Source organism: Homalodisca vitripennis, chromosome 4 (assembly GCF_021130785.1).
Source record: "Homalodisca vitripennis isolate AUS2020 chromosome 4, UT_GWSS_2.1, whole genome shotgun sequence".
Taxonomy (NCBI): domain Eukaryota; kingdom Metazoa; phylum Arthropoda; class Insecta; order Hemiptera; family Cicadellidae; genus Homalodisca; species Homalodisca vitripennis.
Window position 1 is genome coordinate 46485223 of NC_060210.1, and position 24002 is coordinate 46509224.

General features: G+C 33.2%; 1 protein-coding gene across 1 annotated transcript; it reads right to left on the reverse strand.

Moving 5' to 3' along the window:
- Positions 1–3024: 3024 nt before the first annotated feature.
- LOC124359278 lies at positions 3025–23566 on the reverse strand. The gene is made up of 4 exons (XM_046811895.1): positions 23323–23566; positions 17003–17125; positions 11102–11254; positions 3025–7016 (listed from the first exon to the last, which is right to left on the reverse strand). Exons 1-4 carry the CDS (start codon positions 23456–23458, stop codon positions 6754–6756), a joined length of 675 nt encoding a protein of 224 aa, XP_046667851.1. The 5' UTR covers positions 23459–23566; the 3' UTR covers positions 3025–6753.
- Positions 23567–24002: the final 436 nt, after the last annotated feature.

Below are 24002 nucleotides of genomic sequence, written 5' to 3' on the forward strand. Positions count from 1 at the left end.
ATGAAGAAGAATTTTAGTTCAGATCAATTATACACAAGCCCTCCAGGTAGAGTTTTCATTGTTTCTACGATCACAAAGATATTTCAGTCAATGTGAAAAGCCTACTTCAGTCAAAAAGTGTCTACTTCCTTGTAATCTTCTCCCAGTGCAGTACTAACATTTTCACTGTTGCCCAGATTAAAAAAATAAATATGTTGGTCTAAACTTTACTTCAGTCAAAGAGTGTCTACTTCTGGTCATTTAAACCCTCTCCAGATAAAAAGCAGTCCTGCCCAGTGTGCTGTAGTTCCGCTAACGGACGAATCTCAGGCACTGCATGGCTGACAAATTACGTCTCATTTCACTTAAGTACGAAATTAGTTCGGTGAGTTCTATTGGCTCTGCATTGTGCTGCTAACTCTCGGGAATAGTCTTAACTATTTGAAACAATATTGCAGCCATTTTTTGCAATACATTTACTGGTTTGTTGACCAAAGTTCCAGCTGAGTGAATTGTCTGCCATTGTAAACAAACTAGTCCAACCACTGTAAATCTGGTTCTTTTTACTTTTATTGTTGTTTTCGTCATAATACAAGTTTTTTGTTAGTTTTTAATCCATTGTAAATATAAAGTATAATTGAATAATGAAATCAGTTTTAAACCTCATGTTCACTCGAAAATATTTACCTTTTTAACTTTGGATCTAGTTGCTAGGTTATAGTGTTGAAACAATGCATGAATTATTCATTTATTACTATTTCTTTTCTGATTGCTGCAAGTGGATTATAAATTAACACATTAGTGATATACTAGATGGAATTAGATAATATTACAAAACAAAAGAAATAAGTTAAGATACACATACTCAATAAAACAAATGTGATTTGATACACCAACAGCTTTAAAATATACATTAAACTTAGGATTTTGGTTTAAAAACAACAAAATATTTGTGTTTTAAGTAGCTATTAAATTATTAAGTAAAAATATAATGGTGGAACAAAAACCATTGTTTTTACCTTATTGTTATACTCTACATTTAAAGCCTAATCATAAAAAATCGTGCATTACCCTATTTTTACAAAATAGAGTGTCAGTTCACACTCACTTTAACTGAACATTTAAATATAACCAGATAGAGAAATTAGCACTTTTTAACCCCAAAGGGTTAATCAACTTCTACTAAAAGGTATTTTTTGTTGCCAGAGTAGTGTTTACATTGTTTCTCTGATCAACAATATGTTTGCCTAAAAGTCTAAACTGGTAAAAGCAACTGCATCCTTCATTGTAATTTACTTCCGGTCTGAGGTGTTATGGGATGTAGAGTTAGCATTATAGTCCTGACCTAGAGAAAAAATATATATGTATATAATACACATACATACATAGTTCCACAAATTCTTCAGCCAAAATGTATATTATTACATTTCAAATCATTTTCTTCTGGACAAAAGTATTTACGGTGCTGTAGTAGCTCTTGCCAGTTGAGGACATTGGTCTGAAATGTTAACTTTGGTCAACAAATAGTGACTATTTCTGGTCATATGAATCACTCCCAGTACCATAATAGCATTTGCATTGTTACCCTGATTAAAAAATATATATATTAAGTTGATCTAAAAAGGTATTTCTTCCAGTTGAAGGTATTTCTGATACATTGTGACTAGTCTGTCAAGTGTAACAAATTTCACCTTAATAAGACGGCAGCTGGAAATTTAAAGACAAAAATATTGTTTTTATGTAGGTTTTTAACACCAATTAAACCAATCTGTGTGGTTCATACTACTGAAAACAATTTTTTTTTCTATGTATGTGATGAGTAACGTGTGTGTCAAATTTCATCTTCCAGGACATTGGGAAGTTTTAAAAACAAAGATATAGGTCTAGGGATTTCGACCCCAATGGGTGGGTTGATCTTCATGACAAATCTTCCAGCTGTCTGTTGAGTCTGGCAAATATATGTTAAATCTCATCTTTCTAATGCATGCAGACTTTTAAAAACAGAATATATTTGTTCTAGGGGTTGCAACCCAATTTCAATCCCTATGGATGTGTGATGTTTAGGAAAATGCTTTAGTTTTTCTACTTAAGTCATAAGGCACACTTGCCAAATTTCAAGTTTCTGGGATATCTTGAGATTGGAGAATTAATATCGAGTGAGGGCTTTGCCTTTTATACAGGGTGAGGCAGACCATCCACAAAGTGACTGAAGAACCGAGAAACCTATCTGACTCATTTTATCAAAAATATCCCATACTTCGACTCCAAATAATTCAGGACAATAATTTTTAACACCCAAAATGTCCCCAAACTACCTCATTTCAAAGGGATTGAATCTTTAAATAAAAAAACCTCAGCTGTTCACAAACATGCCCTAATGTAAATCCCTATCTCCGTTTATTACACAGATTAATACAGGGTTGTGACTTTTCAGACTCTAGGTATGAGAGGTTATGTAAGTTAACTAGATGCAACCAAGAAAAAAGCACTGGTACAGAAGATATATCGAAAGTATTTTTTGATACTACACAGTTATACTACTCCACTGAATGGTGTAGCTATGTTGTGCTGCAAAGTAGAGCGGCACAACCCTTGCTATATGGCAATTTCATAGTTTCTATTATAATAACCTCTATTAAAATCATGCACAAGAACATAGCAATAGGTAGTTAACTTTTGGTGTTGTGCTTCTGATTTTCTAGCTATGCCAACAGCCACCCTAGTGTAATAAAGTTTCAATACAATCACATGTTCAATAGTAGGATGTTATCAGCGTAACTCAGTGCCCTAGTGTATAAGGGTCTTAAATACTTCACAGAGAGCTACAACAAATTGTGAAGTTGTTAATTTATGAGTATTATGACTCAAAACTGTTCATATTTCACACAAGGACAGGCCAAAATTCCAAATATTAAGTAAAAGATGGGTTCTTAACAGTCAATACCTCTGTTGCATTGAAAATAAACTTAAATTAATCAATTAAAAATCACTGTTTTCAGTAATTCTGGCTACAACTGAACAAAGGGGTTTTAAATAAACACTTCATAAGAAAATATTTGTTTACTGTGCAACATTGTAGAAAAACTTAAGACACGAGTTTTTTATAGAAATGTAAAAAAGTCATATCATTAATAAAACATACATTAAATACTATATCTGGAATTTGTTTGAAGAATAAAATAATTTATTGTTCTTGTAATACACATGGGGTGCTTTATCGGCAGGCACTTTCTCAAATGCATTCACTAATGTTTTGTGAAATGTATATTACTAGTGAATAAAACATATATACAACTGTTTCTATTCAGTACATTAAAAACCATAGTATTTGAAAACTGCAATATAGCAAAATATAAAGTATCCAAATGTGTTACTTAATCCTCAGAAAACCATAATATGCAGTTATAACAGAGTCATTATACATCCTGGAACACTCTCACTTTTTGACCTGATCCGCAGGAGGTTAAGACTACAACTACATTTTCTGACTCCTACTTATAGCATATTTTCTCTTATTGTTTAACAGGGTAACTGATTTATCATACATCTGAGACAAAGTACAAAAAAATAACTGTTTCCAAAATCACACTACAAAAGGCTGCAATTAAACTTATTTTAAGCTACTGAAATGCAAGCTTTAGTACAATATTATTTTCCTCTTCAGCAAATTTTAACCTTTACATATATGCAGGGAAGTGACTGATGGAATGCACAATAGTATTTGGTCATGTATAACAATATATACCATACACGATGGTTCAATATCTTAAGATGAGCCTTACTTTAAATTAAAAACAATTAATAAAACAACTCAAGTATGTAGAGTTGTTCTGTTGGTGCTGCAAAAGCTGTTATGAGTTGGAATGTCCTTCACTACGCGTGATGAAATAATATAAAATTTTTATTTAACAAACTGTCTTACATTTTTGACAAATATCACAATTTCAAATATTAAACAACCTCCTGATTCACTCTGTGATTGTTGAAAACAGATTAGGAATTTAATGTTATTCTGATAGATCAGGTACTACTAGCCTACAGAAAACTGTAAATCTTCCATTTTTAACACTGAATATCTCTAGTTCTTGGTTTCATATTTTGTTATAACTTTATTTTACAAAATTCAAGTCAACTTGCTACAAAAATACACTTAGAGTCTATGAGATATAAGATTGTTTAAAATCATAATTATGTATAATTAATTATCATATATTTACATACAAAGCCTTAACATAAATGGACAGATTCAAAACCCTCAAACTGACATGATCAGATTTCCATTGCTAAATCCTACATTAGAAGTATCATAAACAGTTATAATATACGGACCACTTGCTATACATAAACATTATACATCAATTTAGAAGAAATAAATATTTTCTTATTGTGTTAAAAATTCATGTAATTGCAGACAAGAATAATTAAACTTCTCAGAATAATATGTTTAGTTAGGTCTTCTTTCATTATAAGTTTTTTCTACAGTTGTAAGCTGGTATAACATCTGACATGGACATCATATTTTTTTATATTTGTTTTCTCATATCGTTGGAAATCATTATTTTGAGGTGTTTCTGTGAATTTACTAACAATTAGTTTTATAGTGAAAATAAACAAAATCCTTGTACGAATTTTAAAATACTGCAGATATTTAAAACCATTCACAAGTTTACTTAACAAAATAAGTATAAATATTTTTATTTAATCATGTAAGCTATATAATTCTGAAATCAGTATAAAATTTTTGATAACTGTATTCAGGGTTTGTCCATAACTCAATTAGACATACAGATGTGCAATACTATAGTCACCAGGCAGATTGTTTCGATAAGTATTGGAAAATTTCTCCCAGGACAGTCACATCCGAATGCTGACCCATTGATGATCACGTCACGTCACAAAAGGTATTTTCATTAAATTATGCTTTTATATTGGTAAAACCGCTTTGGTTAAAGTGGCTAACAAACACAGCCTGTCAAGGGTTCAAGTTTTCTAGTGGTACAAGAATTAACAGGAGATCACCGAAGGTATGGAGTGATTTGGACAAAAATTTGTCCAGAAGTAAAAAATGTCCTGAATGCTGACTGTCTTTTGAGTGCTATATTAAACCTCTGACTCCCACCTACACAGATAGCCAATCTCTGGAACCTCCACACCACAATACCCAATCACACTTCCAGCATGCTTTGTGGCCACCTACCTGGCTCTGATTGGAGTTGCAACCTTGTTGCAGCACCATTACAGTCCGGATGTCGACAGACTTTCTCCTCTACCCAAATCTCAAGAGAAGTCTGAAAGATTAACATTTCATTCTTGTCATCTCTAAAAGTTTACAGCAGCTTAATTCCAGAAAGCATTTGCAACATTGGAATCGCATTGACTACAAATGTATTGATATTCACGATGACTATTTTAAAGAGATTTTTAAAGGATAATCATATTAATAGATAAAGTTTACAACATACAGTCTCATTAATTTATGGATAAACCCTATATATCAAATCTGATTGTTAAGTTAGATCTGTATTTTCATAAAATTTGGAAATGCATATTTTTGAGCTTTTACATATTAAAAGAAAATTATAACTGTAAAAAACTAAATTCTAATTATTTTTGTGCTTTTTTTTATAGAGACATTAGGTATTACATAACATTGGAAGCATTGATTTGGAATAAAATGAACTTTTGGAAAAACATGAACGGCTTGCCTGAAACATTATGCCACCAAAGTTAATACATCAGCAGAGGGTTATACTAAAAACTTACACTTAGTACTATCTCATAATAAAATAACAGGTCTCATGTTGGATGGATAAAATACACAGTAATAACTTGTTACACTGAAGATTTTGCAATCTAAACATGCAATATGATATGTCACATTTTATGTTTTATTGCAATTAATCAATAACCCTTTCCACTATACAATAAATATTTAAGTATGTTAACAATCAATTTTGTTAACACCTTCTAACAAAAAAAGGTTTCTAATAACATCCTATATATTCTTCAAATGTTAATCTCTACATTAATAGCAGAGTAGAAGTTTGATTATCTGACCTGCTCGATTAACCAAGGCTGTTTGTTTACACAATATTTAACCACTTTTTAGGAAATGTGGAAAAAATTAGGCTTAAGGTATCAGGCTTGCTTGCACGACTGCTTGTCGTTGTTAGGTCGAGCAACAATAAATAGTACAAGATTACAATGCACATATGGAGGACAATTTAACGCAATCTTTGTACTATCCAAGTTTTTCCACGTATATGATGTACTTCCAGTCTCATTTAGCTTGAGCAGTTAATCAGACTTCTACAATACAAGAACAAATATCAAACTTCTAAGAGAATTAACCACCTCTTTAACAATAGTAATTCAAACTCCAATGTACATTTGTATGGCCAAAATTAATGTTTACAAAACTAAGAGCAATGTGGGTTATTTTAAATGGAATAAAAGTAATTATATTACGAAAAAAATATAAATAAAATTTTCTATGATGTTATATAATGTTTTACAGAGTAAAACCATATATATATCACCTTTAATTTGAAACTGCCTTAATTTAGTTTCTTCCCATTAATCCAATTAATTCACACTATAATCTTATTATCTGAGAGATTCGTGATACCTATTATATATATCCATGAAAAATATAATATTCCAGGTATTTTCCATAGTTTTTGGAACAAATAATGTTTCCAGTTTCACAATACAACATGACAGGTTGTGAAATAAAAGCAAGACTATGGTTTTAGGTAGCATATTAAAGCTTATCTAGATGGTGGTGTGTGAACTCTTGGTCGGCTGCATAGGGTAACCTCCACTACCTGTCATGTGCCTTTCATTGAGCTTCTGTCGCTTTGCGTGATGTCTCCGTCCCTCCACTAAGAAAAGTGCACCAGACACGTATGAGCAGATTACACCGATCACCGCCATCGCGTATGAGTAGCCCAGATTGTTGTGTTCCCAATTGGGCATCCATACACGGCCATCTCCATTCGCTCCGAATATAAACAGAGCTATCGTACCAGACAATGCTGAAAATAACATTCAATCAATATATATTGTTATAGAAACTATATCAAAATTAAGGTAATAGAAGCCAAGGCAAGTAAAGTCCTAGAGAGTTGTTCCAGTGGTAACCCTTTAGTTATCTGTGTTACACAACACTGAATGAAGTTTAGGTTTATATCAAGTGGCATTAAAGAAATCCATTGAGCAATAATATCCAATGACAGAGTAGCACATGATTGTCGTAACCCTTTAGTTATCTGTGTTACACAACACTGAATGAAGTTTAGGTTTATATCAAGTGGCATTAAAGAAATCCATTGAGCAATAATATCCAATGACAGAGTAGCACATGATTGTCGTAACCCTTTAGTTATCTGTGTTACACAACACTGAATGAAGTTTAGGTTTATATCAAGTGGCATTAAAGAAATCCATTGAGCAATAATATCCAATGACAGAGTAGCACATGATTGTCGTAACCCTTTAGTTATCTGTGTTACACAACACTGAATGAAGTTTAGGTTTATATCAAGTGGCATTAAAGAAATCCATTGAGCAATAATATCCAATGACAGAGTAGCACATGATTGTCGTAACCCTTTAGTTATCTGTGTTACACAACACTGAATGAAGTTTAGGTTTATATCAAGTGGCATTAAAGAAATCCATTGAGCAATAATATCCAATGACAGAGTAGCACATGATTGTCGTAACCCTTTAGTTATCTGTGTTACACAACACTGAATGAAGTTTAGGTTTATATCAAGTGGCATTAAAGAAATCCATTGAGCAATAATATCCAATGACAGAGTAGCACATGATTGTCGTAACCCTTTAGTTATCTGTGTTACACAACACTGAATGAAGTTTAGGTTTATATCAAGTGGCATTAAAGAAATCCATTGAGCAATAATATCCAATGACAGAGTAGCACATGATTGTCGTAACCCTTTAGTTATCTGTGTTACACAACACTGAATGAAGTTTAGGTTTATATCAAGTGGCATTAAAGAAATCCATTGAGCAATAATATCCAATGACAGAGTAGCACACGATTGTCATATTGTGACCCACACTAGGCAAACCTATGCTTATAATGGTTATTTTCAGTTATACACTTGATAATAAGAAACTCCCAGAATGATACACTGTTTTTGTTTTTGCGCGATATATTTTTCGGATATTTTAAAAATATATGTGCTAAATGCTAAATTGTAAATATTATATATATATTTTGTTTTACAAACTAGAGAAAAATATAAAATAATACAAATATGCACTTACTAGAGTATTGTTTTTTTTTTAATTTGTACTTAAATTGAAAAATATGTATTGTAAATTTTTTGCTTTCTAAGTTTCACTCCATGTAACTTTCACATGACTTGAGATAGTAAGATACTGTAAATGTACAAAATATACATAGTTTTGTAGTGAACGATAAGATTATAGCAAATATACACTTATTTACAACACACACAAAATTTTTTTATAAAAATTTAAAGTATGTACAACTTTTTCTGGCATTACACATATCCATATCGGTGTTTGATGAATTCTTTGGGCAAGAGAAATATAAGATAATTATGAATTGTTTTCACTGTCACTATCAATTTTCACAACCCAACTAACATTCCACCAAAAAATCATCCAGACTACCTGAATAACAATACCTGAATATGATGACAAAGAAATATCATCATGCACTTTTTCCCGATATGTCACTTTTATCCTCAGAATTAATATTTTCATCATCCAATAGTTCACGTATATAATTTAAACGAGGATCGCCTAATTTCACAACATAACAATCAATTATAAACCACTATTAATTTAAAACAAACACTCCAATAATATACCTAAAATTAATATCTAATTTCCAATAAGAAAAGAGCTTCAAGAATGTATAACAACTAGCCTACTTAATAACCTAGCAACAGCAGCAACAAAAAACCGTCAAGGCAGTGCAGCACCTCACAAGCTGCATACCATAGTCCGTCAACTGTATGCCGTGCCGCATTTGAATCAATATCAGATGACAAGTAATATTACGAATATAAACTAGGTGTAAAAATGAATTGCTATTTATGAGTACAGGATTCGACTGGTGCAAGTTATGTCTTTAAACGGTTTTTGCGTAATAATGAACCGTTCACAAGCAGTATTGACGATCATGTCTGTGCTGTCGGGATCAGTTGGAGGGTTTTTTTTTTTTTTTTTTTTTTTTTTTTTTTTTTTTTTTTTTTTTTTTTTTTTTTTTCATAGTTGTATACATTTTATACATGAATAGTGTCAGCATTGTATATACAATATAATTGACTAATCTTTACATTAACAAATTAGAATTCTGGGTATATTTTCCAATTTAAAATAGCCATACATAATATATAATGGTTAATCTATAAACATTATATTTCTGCAAGTTCATATTATAAATTAAAGAGAACTTTAAATTATTAAAAATAAGCTTCAAATTAATGAACTAACTAATGGGCCATCTGATTCATAAAATTCCTCTATTGAGTAAAGTGCCTTTGCTGTCAGGTAACTTGTTAATTTTTTCTTAAATTTTGGCAAGGTTTGTTCCGATCTAATGTGGCAAGGTAATCTTTGAAGAAATTTTAGTTAATGTTAATGTTAATGTTAGCACATGGCATTGTAATACATGGCTTAAATCAAATGTTAAAGGCAGCTGCCACAGCTACTGCCTGTTGACACTCCTACCGCTCAACCTACAGTTAATAAAAGATGTAGACACTTTCATCTAAGTACTTGTAAAAACAAATCTCTTCAGTAATATTTTCCTCATATATTTCTATGATTACTTCTTCAAGAAAAATATTCAAGATATAATGTTGAAAAGGATATATACAATGTTCTTACAAACGTGTATCAATTGTGATAACAAGATTAAAAACTACTAAGCAATGTTGCATGATTCAGTAACACCTGCAGGTCTTGCCTGACTTCTTTGACGTCACTCGTTATAATTGGTTTTTTGCAGAACCGCTTTCTGATTTAGCTATCCAAAAATATGTTAAAACAATATTTTAGTCTTAAGATAATGTATGCAAAGTTCTTTGTTTCAAGTTCGCAAATTAACGATGGAAGGTTTGAAAGGATAATAGGATTTCAGATATTTGCCATTGTTACATGTTTTAACATACAACGATTGCAAATGTGCTAAATATACAGAGTGTTTCATAACAACAAATAATAAATATTTATGAAATTGAATCAGAGAATCAATATGAAAATAACTCGGATCAAATATAAGTAAAATATCACTGTTTACTGTGTTATCTCTCTTCATATGATTTTTAGAAAATACTCTATTTGTCAACAGTTGGAGACTGAACTATCAAACATAATTAAGTATATCATTAATCTACATCATACAAAACAACAAAAAATGCATACATGACCATTAAAAATTACGACAAAACATGAATTTTTTTGAAAAGCAGAAATTTTTGTTTTGTTTGAAATTAGTTATTGACGATGAAAGCATTATGAAGGAGAGAGGATTTTTCCAGACATTTGCCATTGTTCAGTGAGACAAAAGTTACTGATATTTTGCATCATTTTACAATGACAAATGTCTGGAAGAATCCTGTTTCCTTCATAAACAAAAGTTTCTACCAACATATTTAGATTAGTAAAAAATTAGATTTACTAAATTGGTTCAATACTGCATTGACCATAATATATAAATAAAGTAATGTTACTAAGACAGAACGTTAAAATGTGATATACACCTTTCATTTATCACACGTTTTCACACAACAATGAATACATCAGATTGTGTTTAGCTTCCAGTCCAAGTTATGAATTTAATTACATCTGCCAGCATAGAGTATATCACAAGAATATGGAAATAACAGATACACAATGCTTTGGCATATGCAGAAGGCATAAACTTTCATTACTGTACATTAATATGTGATAAAGACAAATGCACCAAATTTGTCATTAATGACAAATTGAATTAGTGGCCTCTGATTTTATTTCGTTGTGAAATATGTCAGTTAAGTTTACCACACTCTTTATTATACAATTTTGAGAAAACTTGTATGTAGATACATAGATGGAGAGAGAAAGAATAACTTACCTGCAACCATTAAGGCAGTGCCAATAACAATAAGGAGCAGGACATATCGCTCTTGGTCTCGGCTACAGCAAAGGTACATGGCAACGCCAAAACTGACAGCCAAAAGTGCAGTGAAACAGATGGTGAAGAAAAATTGGGTAGCAAGAAAGAAACCTGTGGCAAACGAAAAGCTAAATAATTTTTTGCTTTAAGCAATTTACCTGAGAACATATCAAGAATGTGGAAGAAAATACTTAAGTTTATTTAAAAAAAAAAGGTTTGACTTCAATTTTTTCTTGCTTTTGAGCAGTAAACAAGTTTGAAAAGGCTTTGTCTCTCTAAATACTCACATCACACAACATACAATGAAGTAATAAAAGTCTGTAAGGACCACTAATGGGCCCCAAGTTTTTTTCTCTACAAAATCAGTCAGTCAGTAAACCTCTTGTGGCCAACAATACAATGGACATGCCTTTAAATTCGATTTGGGAGCAAGGAAGTGAGTGAGTGAAAGAGGCCTCTGCATTTTATATAATTATCGAGATGATGGTATATTCATACTAAAACATGTAAAGGGCTGTAATGACTAAAATTTGACTGTATTTCTTTGTCAGATCCAGTATTAATAACATTATATTTTATACAATTTGTGTTGAAAAACTAAATTTTGACTATCTGAGATTGCACCTTACCATGATACTTTTTAGAGTTGTTTAACCCTACAGAGGTCGCGCACGGTGGATTCCACCAGGTTCATAAGAAAATATGAAACGAACACATTTTATAGTTTTATTGTACAAACTTACATTTAACATGATGAGTAATATGTAAACTTTGTTTTAAAGTATTATTACTATTGTAAAATCGTAAAAATATTTGTATAAGTATTGTATTTATCAAAACAAACTTCAAAATTGTAACAGAATAAAGTACTGTGGTAAAAATACTTGTACATTAATATTAGGTAACAATACTTAAATAATGTAATTTAAATATAGAAACATGTACTTCTAGTATAAAAATAATGTAATAAATGATATTGTATTATATAAAAATATTGTAAAAAAATCTTACAACCTGTAAGAAATTAGCTTAGTTGCAATTAGTCACTTGTGGAATCATCATCATCTTCTTCTGCACACTGAGAACAAGTAAACACGGTGTGCTCCCTGCAAATGTACTTGTGACAGATGTGACATGTAGTTTTACTTTTCCGGTTTTTTCTCCAGTTGCAGATACCACAACGTCCCTCAAGATTTGCTGCAGGCTGCGGCCTCTCCTCCTCTTGAAGTCCCAGCATTTGTGTGATGCTTCTTTTTAGCTGCCTTGGAAGTCTTTCTTCCCCATGACGAGCTACCAAATAATTAAAACAAAGATCTTTGGCGAGATCCTTCGGGAATTCCCTTCGGACAATGTCAAAGTCTCCTCTTTTGTGTTTGTACACAATATAACTATTTAGCCCAATGGTATTTAGAAGACTGAAAAAGATAGTAAGCGGCCAACGATTGCTTGTTCTCGCAACTGAATACCGTGCCTTATACTCATCAACAACATCCACTCCTCCTTTAGTTGAATTATAAAAGGTCAAAATGAAAGGCTTTTTAGCATCTCCAGACTGAGGGTCAATTTCGTCACTGTGGTGCATGGTAGACAGTAGAAGAACAATTTTCTTTTTCTTCGGGCAGTACGATAGCAGAGTTTTTCCATCTTTGAAGGCAAACATGCTGCTGGATACAGGACGATTCCTTGTATCTATTAACTCAAGTGGTATTTCTTTTTTATTTTTTTGTAGGGTACCCCAGTAAAGTCAAATTGTGATCGTTCTTGAGAGTCTCGGCGAGGGGTATGGATGTATACCAATTATCCGTGGTAATGTTTCTTCCAGTACCACTCACAGGCTGGACGAGTCTGGAAACTACAGCAAGACCAGAATTCTGTATTTGAAAGGGACCCGGTGGTTGCTTGCCAGCATAAACCTCTAAATTCATGGTATAAAATGTTTTTGCACAGGTCATAGCATGAATTTTCAGACCATATTTTGCAGGCTTGTTTTTTATAAACTGCCGAAATTTACGACCTCGAAAAGATTCGAGCATGTCGTCAACTGTAAGATACTCAGAAAGAGAAAATTTGTTTTGCACTTTTCTACCAATAATTCAAACAGATCTCGAATGGGTGCAAGCCTATCAAGCCTCTTCCGATGCTTCCTAGTATCAGCATCGTCAAATCTCAACACTCTGATCAAGAACTTGAACCTTCTCAAGTTCATACAGTTGCGGAAAAACTCCACGCCTGTACCATCTGTTGCCCATAAATCATATAGATTCAAATGAGAAGCACGAAGGATTCCTGCCATAATGAAGTCCTATGAATGCTTCTATTTCATTTCTCGATGTGTCAGCCGCATCACGCTCACGAGTGTACCTAGGACGAACTTTTCGTATACGCTGGTTGGTGCAGGTTACAATGCTATCTAACACTTCATCGGTAAAAAACAACCTCCAAGCAGCAACAGGGTTTTGAACATCAAAGTTTTGTCTTACACCTGGTAATCGCCGAACTAAGTTAGCAGTAGGTGTTTGCACATTCTGTCTAGGACAGTGAACACTCCATTTCGTTACTCCATCTTTACCTGTATATTCTGGAGATGCTTCCAAAAACGGTACTTCCGCTTCCTCTCCTGATTGTTCTGACGCTGTATCTTCTTCCTGCACTGATACATGATCTTCATCTTCATCATCGGAATCCAGTTCACCAATAGGAGCGACAACGGGCTCATCAAGAAAAAGTTGTCTTCTTATAGCACCTGGATTTACAAGTCTTTCCTCCTCTTGTCTTTCTTCCCTTTCGACACTGTTCAACAAATTCACAAGTCTCTCTCTTCTTCATTTCTATTCATATTGACATCAAAATGAAAATAACGAACAATAATACACTACACAGAACAATCACAATTTTAGATACCGCGAGAGGTCGCGCACGGTGGAAATGACAGGTTATACAACGTTGGCAGTACGGCTGATGACTGAAGAGGCGGAAGGGTGGGGGTGGCCACTTGATTTGGTTGCGGGCGAGTCCATCTGAAGGTATAGGGGGGGTGGTGCGTCAAACTAGTTCTGTTCAAAAGTTGTAAGCAAAAATGTAACACCCCGGTGGAAAAGACAGTGTCGCAACATCTGAAGGGTTAAAAGTTTGAATGTGGAATTGTTACCATGAGGTTCATATGGATTCAGAAACATCATATATGTTGAATCAGCTTTATAGCAATTGTAATGTAATATAATCATAATAATAATTGGAGAGAATGCAATATTGTATAGTAAACATCATGCACTGTAAGTTTCAATAGAGGTCATATGAAATTTAACTTTAATAAAATAACTTAGCGAATACAAGTAGGTACCCAAAACTCTAATCATCCCAGCGAATGGCTTTGACCTTGTCAACCGAGTAGGAAGCTTTAGAAACCAGGAGTCTTTTCAGTCGAGTATTGTAAACATTGCGATTTATTGCCAATTTTAGATCCTCAGGGAGCCGATTAATCGTTTTAATGCCAATCTCTGGGGGAAAAACATTCCAACATCGTTGTTCGGAGTTGCTGACAAAAGTAGAGATCCCTGCCTCTTGTCTCGTACTGGTGCATCTGTCTACCTTGGATTGGCTGGCATAACTGAAAGTACAAAACCGCTTCAAAAATATAAAGACAGGGCAACATAGTCCCCCTGATATTTCCAAGCCAGCCCTCGATGCTGGTGCATCCCAAGGAATTTTGCAGATTCTGATTGCAACAAGCACACACTGTTCTTTGTCACTAAAGTAGAATGTGAGCCATCTGAGTGGCAAGCCACGAACACCACATCTCTCCAACTGGCAGTGTCTCATGATGCACACAGGTAAGAGCTTTCGAGAGATTGAAAAATATGCTTAGTACATGTTCTATTCTCTCCAATTCATTGATAACAGTTTCTAGTAGTTGTGTACCTTTATTCTTCCTAAATCCAAATTGGGTTTTCTTTAGAATATAAAAAGTGTTAAAGTAGCTTTGGAACCTATTGAGAAATAGTTTTTCAAAAACTTTACTAAGAACGGCAAGTACTTAAATCAGGTAGTAATTACTCGATTCTTGAGTAATGTGTCTTTCTAAGGATTAGAATAATCTTCAGTTTTAAGGAGAGAGGGAAGGACTCCATTTTCATATGAAAAATTAATTAAGACCATTAATGGTGTCAATACATGCCTGTAGCACTGTTTGAACATCTATACTGTAAAATCATTAATAACACAAGGTATTTGGCCTTCTGCCTCTGTATAACACAGCGACAACAGTTGGCTGAATCATGGATGCAACCGCGCAGTTGTTAATGTCGTTTGGGATATTAGGGCTTAATAACATCTATTATTGGTCTAATGACAAAAAAATTATAAATAGTTTGCAATCTTCAAGGGATCCTGAATAAACATGTTTCAACTTTTTAAATTCAGATCTGTAGAAGGAATCAGACAGTTGCCAACTTTTACTCCACATCTTCTACAGCATGAGCTTTAGCTGTATTTATGACTCTTCTGTAAGTTCCTATAAAATTCTTTGAATTCTTTGTTATTTGGATGTTTTTAAAAGAATTAAAAAATTTAATTTTCTCACGTGAAGCTTAAGTTTTTTTGTTGTTGAAAAATGTTGTACTTATTTTGTTTTTATAACATTTTTTTTAATAAGCAGAATGTATTGAGATGAAGAATTAGGTAATCGTTTAATGTCTTGTGCTTTCTGTCAACAGTATTAAAATAATTTTAAAAGACCCGGAGTACGTTTTGAAAAGTTTAGAAGTTGAAAATTATCCAGCTGCTTAACTTTTTTTCATTGACACGTAAGGCATACGGGTTTTCGGTTTGCACCTTCCACCATAAAATGATCAGTGACCCCAGGATCCAAAAAAGACACTGAAAATTTGTCAGATTTCTAATAATGTTGTCAATGACAGAGCTCGTCGTAGAAGTCACTCGTGTCGGCAAGTTCATGGACCAGATTAGTCCAAAAAAGCTGAGAACATTACGGAGTCACTGGTTGAGAGGTTCAGAGTGATACAGAATCACAACATGTTAACGCCTGAGATAATAATAAACATGTGATTTTTTTAGCTGAAAAGGAGCAACAGAAATTCAAGTTTATAAATAAAATTTCACTGCTTCCACTGGGGAACTGATAGAGAACAAATTTAAACAATTCCTCTTCAGAATTCAGAGAGAGGGCCCGTTATACCTTGGGCTTCAAAATCAAGGTCTGTACTGAATTTAATTGTGTGAGTTTTTAATTTTATTTCATAATTTATAAAAACTGCTACTTCGCCTCCTTATCACTGAGAATGGTTGAATGAGTTTAGTAACTTATAGTTAACAAATAAGAATAATTCAATAGTTTCTTATTTGAAACTGTGCTCAAATATATCTAAAACCTCCTATACTAAATAAATTATTTAAATTTAAATCTTAGAAACTTAAATAACATTTATTCTTTAAGTCCATTCATATTGTTATTGAAATTCTTGGTTTGAAGTTTATTTTTGATGATGGATTGTGAAGGAAACAGGATTTTTCGTAACATTTGCCATTGTTCAGTGAAACAAAAAACTATGTTTCGAGATCTGCAATCTGATCTCTTCTTCAGGTAAATAACTAACCTAACACATAATTATAAACTAGGCTAAAATAAACAAATCATACCAGAGCATTGTTACACGCCTGTCAGGAATAACAACCACCATGTTGTGTGTCAACTTCACTAACTCTAAAACACGCACTTAGTAGAAAAAAACTAAACACAACACTCAATAATACACTGCAGATCTTGAAACGTAGTGTTACTGATTTTTTGTTTCACTGAACGATGGTTATTGAAATACTGAAATCAAATGATCTCATACATACCAGGTAGAAGGACATCATGGATGATGTAGTACTCTTCTTCAAAAACCCACCAGCAACCTGTAAATTTTGTTTCATACCAATGGCGAGTGTCTTCAAAGTCATGGAAGCAGACAGACCATAAACCTGAATAAACATTCTCAAATAAGCAAAAACTCAATAATATTCACTTATTATCAAATATAACACTTTTATTAATTACTTTGTATGATAGATTACAGTCAAATTATTTATTTGACACAGTTGAAAGTCTGAAGTTACCTTCCATGCTCCTTACAAGAAAAAGCAATATTTATTGTAAACACTCATATCTCAGCTCATAAACAGTCATTAAAATCAGCTCAGTTTATATTGATGACTATAACAAAGGAATACTTGCTCCAAATGACAACAGCATTCACTCTCACTGAAATGCATTCTTTGTAAAGCATTTTGAACTTACACTCAAAGGAATCGTAAGCAACTACTCCTTTATGCTTCAGGACATTTTTTATATTACATGCTATCTGATTTACAATATAAAGTACTCGTAGATTTAACTTTATATAACAACATTATTTAAATCACCATTACGCATATAGGCTCCTAAAAGTCAACTAAGACTGTATGGTATAAAATGAATCATTAAATTTAAATTCCATTGCCTCTGCAGTAAACATCATTTATTAACTTAAGATTTAGACAATAGACAATATACTTTATTGACATGTTCTTTGAGAACAGTACATAGCGTCAGTTATATAAGGTAACAATTTTTAGCTGTTTGTAAATTCTTCTTCTGTGTAAAAAGGTCTCTCTTGGAGCCACAGAGTCAGTTGTTTCTTGAAGCGGTGAGGTGGTTGGTTCTTTAAGTGCTCTGGAAGGTGGTTGAAGTAGGCGGCTCCTTTATAGGATGGTTTCTTCTTGTATAGGCTCAGATGGTGTGGGGGCAATGCGAAGTCCGAGGCATGTCTAGTGTTGTGCTGGTGCAGATCTGAGTGTCTTGGCTGTGATGTTTTTACAGTGTGGAAGATTACTTCTCTTATGTAGAGTGATACGACTGTCAAAATTTTAACATTTTTGAAGTGTTCTCGGCAGCTGTCACGGTAGTTACGGCCTGCGAGGCATCTAATTGCCCTCTTCTGGTTGATCAGAACTCTCTGAAGGTTGGTTTTGGATGTTCCTCCCCAAGTGGCAATGCCATATCTCAGGTGTGATTTGAAGAGAGCAAAGTAAGCTACCTTGGCCGTGTCTGTGCCACTTATTTGTTTTATTCTACGTATAACATAGTTTCCTGCAGATAGTTTTTTGCACAGTTGATCTATTTGTGGCTTCCATGACAGTTTATCATCAATTATGATACCAAGGCTGAAGGTCATCTGAACTGTTTTTTTATTATTTAAGACAAGGTCATTTCTGGTACAAAATAGTTTAGTTTTATTGAAAGTGGCAGTTGTGTTTCTCTGGAGTATTGCTATTGATTTATTTGCTATTGTTAGTGCTGTGTCGTCTGCATACATGACGGTATGACAGATGTCTCCTAGCCAGTTGGGCATGTCATTTGTGAGTAGGAGGAACAAGACTGGCCCCAGAACCGATCCTTGTGGTACGCCCCTTTGTGTGTCAGTGGTTTTTGATTGACATTTCTGTAGTATGTTGTTTTCAGTGTAATTTACTTCCAAAAACATCTTTCTATCAGTCAGGTAGCTACGGAACCAGATTTGAGCTTTTCCTCTTATACCAAGGTTTAATAGTTTTTGGAGTAGTTGTTCGTGATTTAGGCAATCAAAAGCCTTACTGAAGTCTAGGAAGAGGCAGGTTGCTGTGCAGCCTTCTTCCAGTTGATCTATAATGTATTCTATGAATTGTATTAAGGCTGTGGATGTTGATCTGCCCTTTAGGAATCCATGTTGTTGGTAAGTAAGAAGTTTGTTTTCCTCAAGGTAGTTTAGGAGTCTGTGTAAGACCACTTTTTCTAAAATTTTTAAAAAAGTAGAAATGAGTGAAATAGGTCGATAGCTGTTTGTGTCATTATGTGGTCCGGTTTTGTACTTTGGGTAGACTTTAGCTATTTTTAATTGGTTGGGGAAAATTCTTTGTGAAAGAGATTTATTAGTTATAAGGGTGAGTGGTCTTAACAGTTCGTTTTTACATGCTTTTACAAGTTTAGCTGATATGTGATCTGCTCCAGATGAGGTTTTTGGTTTTAGGGAGTCTATGATTTTTAAGATTTCATTAGTTGTTGCTGGTTTGAAGTGTAAGTTGTGCTTTATAGGTGGAGGTAGTTCATAGTCATCTGGGTCTGGGTTCGGATTAAGATCAGAGTTTTGGAGTGTTCTGTGTGCCACAGTTGAGAAAAATGTGTTGAAACAGTTTGCCACTTCTGCTGGTTGTGTTATAATGGTGTTGTCCATGAGGAGGAGCAATTCTGTGTTGTTGTCAGTTTTAGCCTTACGCTGGTTATTTACCACTTGCCATAACGCTCTGGACCGTTTGTCAGCTTTGTTTATATATTCTGCCATATGTTCTTTACGTAGCGATTTTAGTTTAGTGTCGTAACTCTTTTTCCTTGCAGCCGTCTCCATTTTGTCTTCGGCTCTTCCTGTGCATTGTTCCTTTTCCAAAGCTTTTATGTATTCACTTTTTAATTTGGCACATTCCGTCCAGCACTGCCTTAAGCCTTTGTTATGTCTGGTTGTGCAGGTTTTTAATGGGCAGGTTTCATTTAGAATAGATTGTGTGATAGTGTGGAAGGTGTCATACAAGTCATTTATGTCCTCTTGAGCATGGAGAATGACCCAGTTTTGGGTTTGCAGTCTGGATTTGAAAAGTTCTATTGTTTTCTTGCTGAAAATTCTTTTTCTTTCTTTGAAGTTTTCTTTTATTTTTGATGTGATTATTGTGGCTGATTGGGCTGTATGGTCAGAAAGTCCAGATGAGATAACCGATGTGTTTATCAATTGTTGGTCAATGTTAGTGCATATCCAGTCTATTTTTTAATGGTTTAATGGATGGATATTTAATATATGTGTCAGTTAGAAGGGCTTATTGACATCACTCTAATCACTTGATAGATTTATAGGGGATGAACACGTTTTGGATAGCCAAAATTTGTGATAAAACCAGATTAGACATGTGTTAGTACAAAAAACTTCTGGAAAATAAACATCTAGGTATGCTCAAATTATAACATTAGTATATTATGAGATGGTATCAGAAAGTTCCTAAACTAGGTCTACTAATATTTGTTTTCTTTCATGTTATTGGCTATTAATTATCTCCTACGAAATAAGCTCCATTTAAGTTGATACAACAATCCCAGTATTTCTTCCACAACTGGGAATTGTAAAATAAAAAAATAAAATAAAAACAGTTTTTCCAGAAAGCTTTTGAGGACTTCCTGTGTATTTTTCATAGTAAGTTACAGTTACCTTTCATATGCATTTTAATTTTTGGCAAGAGAGAAAAGGGGCTAAATCTGGCAAATAGATAGGATGTGGAATGTAGCCATGTTGTTTTTAGCCAAAAATTGTGTTGTTTTTATGGAAGCATGAGCTGGAGCATTGTCATGATGCAACATTCAGTTTTTGTCTTTCCACAAATCTTTTTTGACGCACATTTTCCCCTCAAACACCTTAAAACATCACAATCAAAATCAGAGTACACTGTAACATCATGTGGCATGAACTCACACTAGACAATGCCTTTAACGTAAAAAGAACCACAAGCATTTTTGTTGTTGTACCTCTCATTTGTCTTGCTTTTTCGGTTTTTGTGATTGTAGACTTTTCCACACTGATGACTCCTGTTTTGTTTCTGGATCATAACCATAAAACCAACATTCATCACCAGTTATGATCCTGAATATGAATGGGGGATCACTTTCAGATGTCTTTTTGAGTTTACTGCATACATCAACACGTTGCTGTTTCTGACCGACAGTCAAAAGCAGAGGCACAAGTTTTGCTGTAACTCAATGCATGACTAGATTTTTGGTTATAGTTTGTTAACAGCTTCCATAGCTAATACTGACACTACTACATAAGCCATTTTTGTCTTACGATGATCTTCATGAATGAGTAGTCACTGAATTTTTCCAACAATCTCATCTGTTTTGCTTGTGGAAGGCCGTCCCGAACGATGATAATTTTCAATTTAAGTTCTGCCAGACTTGAAACGAGTGTACCACTCAAAAACCTGTGTTCTGCTCAGTGAATGTTCTTCAAAATCTTTTTGAAACATTGGAAAAATTTCCGTTGGTGATTACTTAAGTTTAAAGCATAACTCTAATATATCAGCCATCACAAAAATCGCTACAAAATGATAACACAACAACAACAAAGCATAACTTGTAGACATGACCTAACCACTCACAACAATGAAACTCAGTAGCTTATTTATGCACCATCCTTCCCATGCAAGCAGTCTCTTCAACAATGTTGTCTATAAAATACAATTACTTAGTTTTGAAAGTTTTTTACATGTTTGATTGTGGATTACGTGAGCAGTGAAATATTAGGAAATTAATTTATTCCTTTTTAATTGGTCATTGTGTTTTTTCAGAGTGAGAGTGTAAGTTTGTTGTGTAATCGTGTGTTATTTTTAAATCAAGGAAAGCTATTCTTATGTGATCAGAAGTTACAACATGTATTTAAATAATAGTATGTAAAGAGGAAGTTATGGTTACGTTAGTTTTGCTTATTTATTACTATTACTTATGTTTGATTTTTACCTACATATTGGTTTTTTGAAAGTTTTATTCATTTTGTATTCATTATTTTCAAATTGATTCTTATTCACACCAGAAATGAGATTCGTTTAATTAACTTATTAGCTACTATTGTTTTTCTGAACAAAACAATATAAGGTTTTAGAATATAAAAAAGGCAAATAATGAATTTTTTAACATCCAAAGTGGAATTACTTTTCGGGTAGAGTACGATAAGCGGACCCAGTTTTTTATATCGAAGAATATAATCATCGTTACCTAATATTCGCATCTCAAATCCTAGATATCAATCGATATAAAATTATCTATACTCCTCAATAACAATTATGTGTTTTAAATTAAAATATGTATTTAATATTTACAGTGATCAAACAAATTATTATAACTAAAATTAGGAAATCTGAAGACGACCATAATTGCTCCTCTCACAGTTACAGTTGATTCTTTCCCACAAATTTCATATAATGGGTTTTTCGGTACAATTCCAACATGTTGAAGTCACGAAAAACATGTCTTATCATCTTTCAAAGCAATGTCGAGTAGTTTTATAATATTGACTGCCATTTTTAATAATAAAATGTTACTTATATAAAATTGAAATATTACATTACAAGTATTATTTGAAAGTGTTTACAGCTGTTGATATAGATTATTTAAGTGGTAAATCTTAAGATCAGCGACTACTTTTGAAGTTAATTGTTCAAAACAATTAATCAATATCGATTGATTATATTGACTGTTATGATTAAGTAATATCGTTTGCCAATTTCGATATAAAAAAACCGGGTCCGCCTTTTCCCTTACTTTTCTTGCAAGATAGTAGTTATGGTATTTAAGGTGAATCTACAATATTTGTTTGTTTTACAACCTGCATCTCCTATAAAACAGTAATGGCCGGAGGTTAACAGACTATTTAGAATTTGAATTTTTGTGTATATCATCAGCACACCTCTAGTGCTGCCGTTGCCCACACTGATGGCCAGAGGCATTTTGTCAGGCTGATAAGAACTTTTACTCTTAGAAAGTCTAAATTCTCGAAAAATGTCTTTTTTGGGTCAAATTCTCCGGATTTCAGCATTATTGTTATTTTATGTTTCCAAAGATGGCATATAGTCTGACGTCAGCAGCAACCAATAAGAGGTTGACTTCAGATCTACACATAACAACAAGACCACATTAGAACATGACCCTTAGAATAATTCAATTTTACTTCAAGCGTGAAAAGTACCTAGTTCCACTTTTAATTTTTCATAACTTTATTTGTTAGGCTACGTCTACCCATTAAAAGCTTATATTGTTTTGTTCAGGAGAACGATAGCAATATGTTAATAACGCGAAACTTGTATTTCGTCGCTACGAAGCTCACAATTACCCTAATATTGATTTTTCCAAACTAATCTAGCCTACCTATTGTCACATATAAGACCAATACAATTTCCCTGTAGAGGCTCAAATTTCTCTCTAATAGAGGATTTTCCTAACTTGGAAGTTATAATTAGGGCAGTATATCTGCATGTACAAGAAGGACTAAAAAATAAAATTTAGCCTGATTTTCTAAGTATGATATGCCTAACGAAATTAAAAGATATAAACTACGACACGCCCTCTTACTTACCTATTTGTTCCATCTTTGGGTTAGGAAGATACCCATCACTAACTAACCAACTTGGAGTAACAAACGCTATAAATACAAATAAAAAAGCTGCTACAGCTAATCCGGTAGCTACTTTTCCATTTCTTGATTTAGGCATCACGAAATTTATCACTGACGAAAACAACAACCTGTACCAATTAGACACTAGTTTAGTTACTTTCGTTAAGTTTTGGTTCTGATTCACTTTTTGATCGTCAACAAACAGAACAGGAGAGAATGGTAAAAAAAGATACACCTCAAAAAAAGACAGAGTAGCCAACTACACAAAGTTATATTGTTTACCTATCATATATTACCCTATATTTTATACTTCAAACTCTATAAATTTGCAAAGAAATTTTACTAAACATAGAAGTATAGTACAATTTAATTGATTTTTTCTTGAGTTGGCTGCAGTCTTCTTCCTTCAATATTGAATCAAAGTACTGTTACCTGTTTCTTCCCTTACCTTAGACTGCTTATTCATCCTGTAAAAAAGTAGGTAATCACAGTAACTGTGACAAGCTTTTTTGTTATCTATGAGTACATAGCACAATACATCCTCTGTGCATAAATACCCAGGAATATTCATTCATTCTAAATTAATATTATAACAACAAACTACATGTAATTTAAATTCTATAAACACAACTCACACTTCT

What these genes read in the sequence shown, in the direction of transcription:
- LOC124359278 (XM_046811895.1), bottom strand. Translation starts at nt 23,458, where the DNA reads ATGCCTAAATCAAGAAATGGAAAAGTAGCTACCGGATTAGCTGTAGCA. An exon ending in CCATGATGTCCTTCTACCTG is followed by an intron (nt 11,255 to 17,002) that starts GTATGTATGAGA and finishes CGTTTGCCACAG; the next exon opens with GTTTCTTTCTTGCTACCCAA. An exon ending in CACTGCCTTAATGGTTGCAG is followed by an intron (nt 7,017 to 11,101) that starts GTAAGTTATTCT and finishes TGTTATTTTCAG; the next exon opens with CATTGTCTGGTACGATAGCT.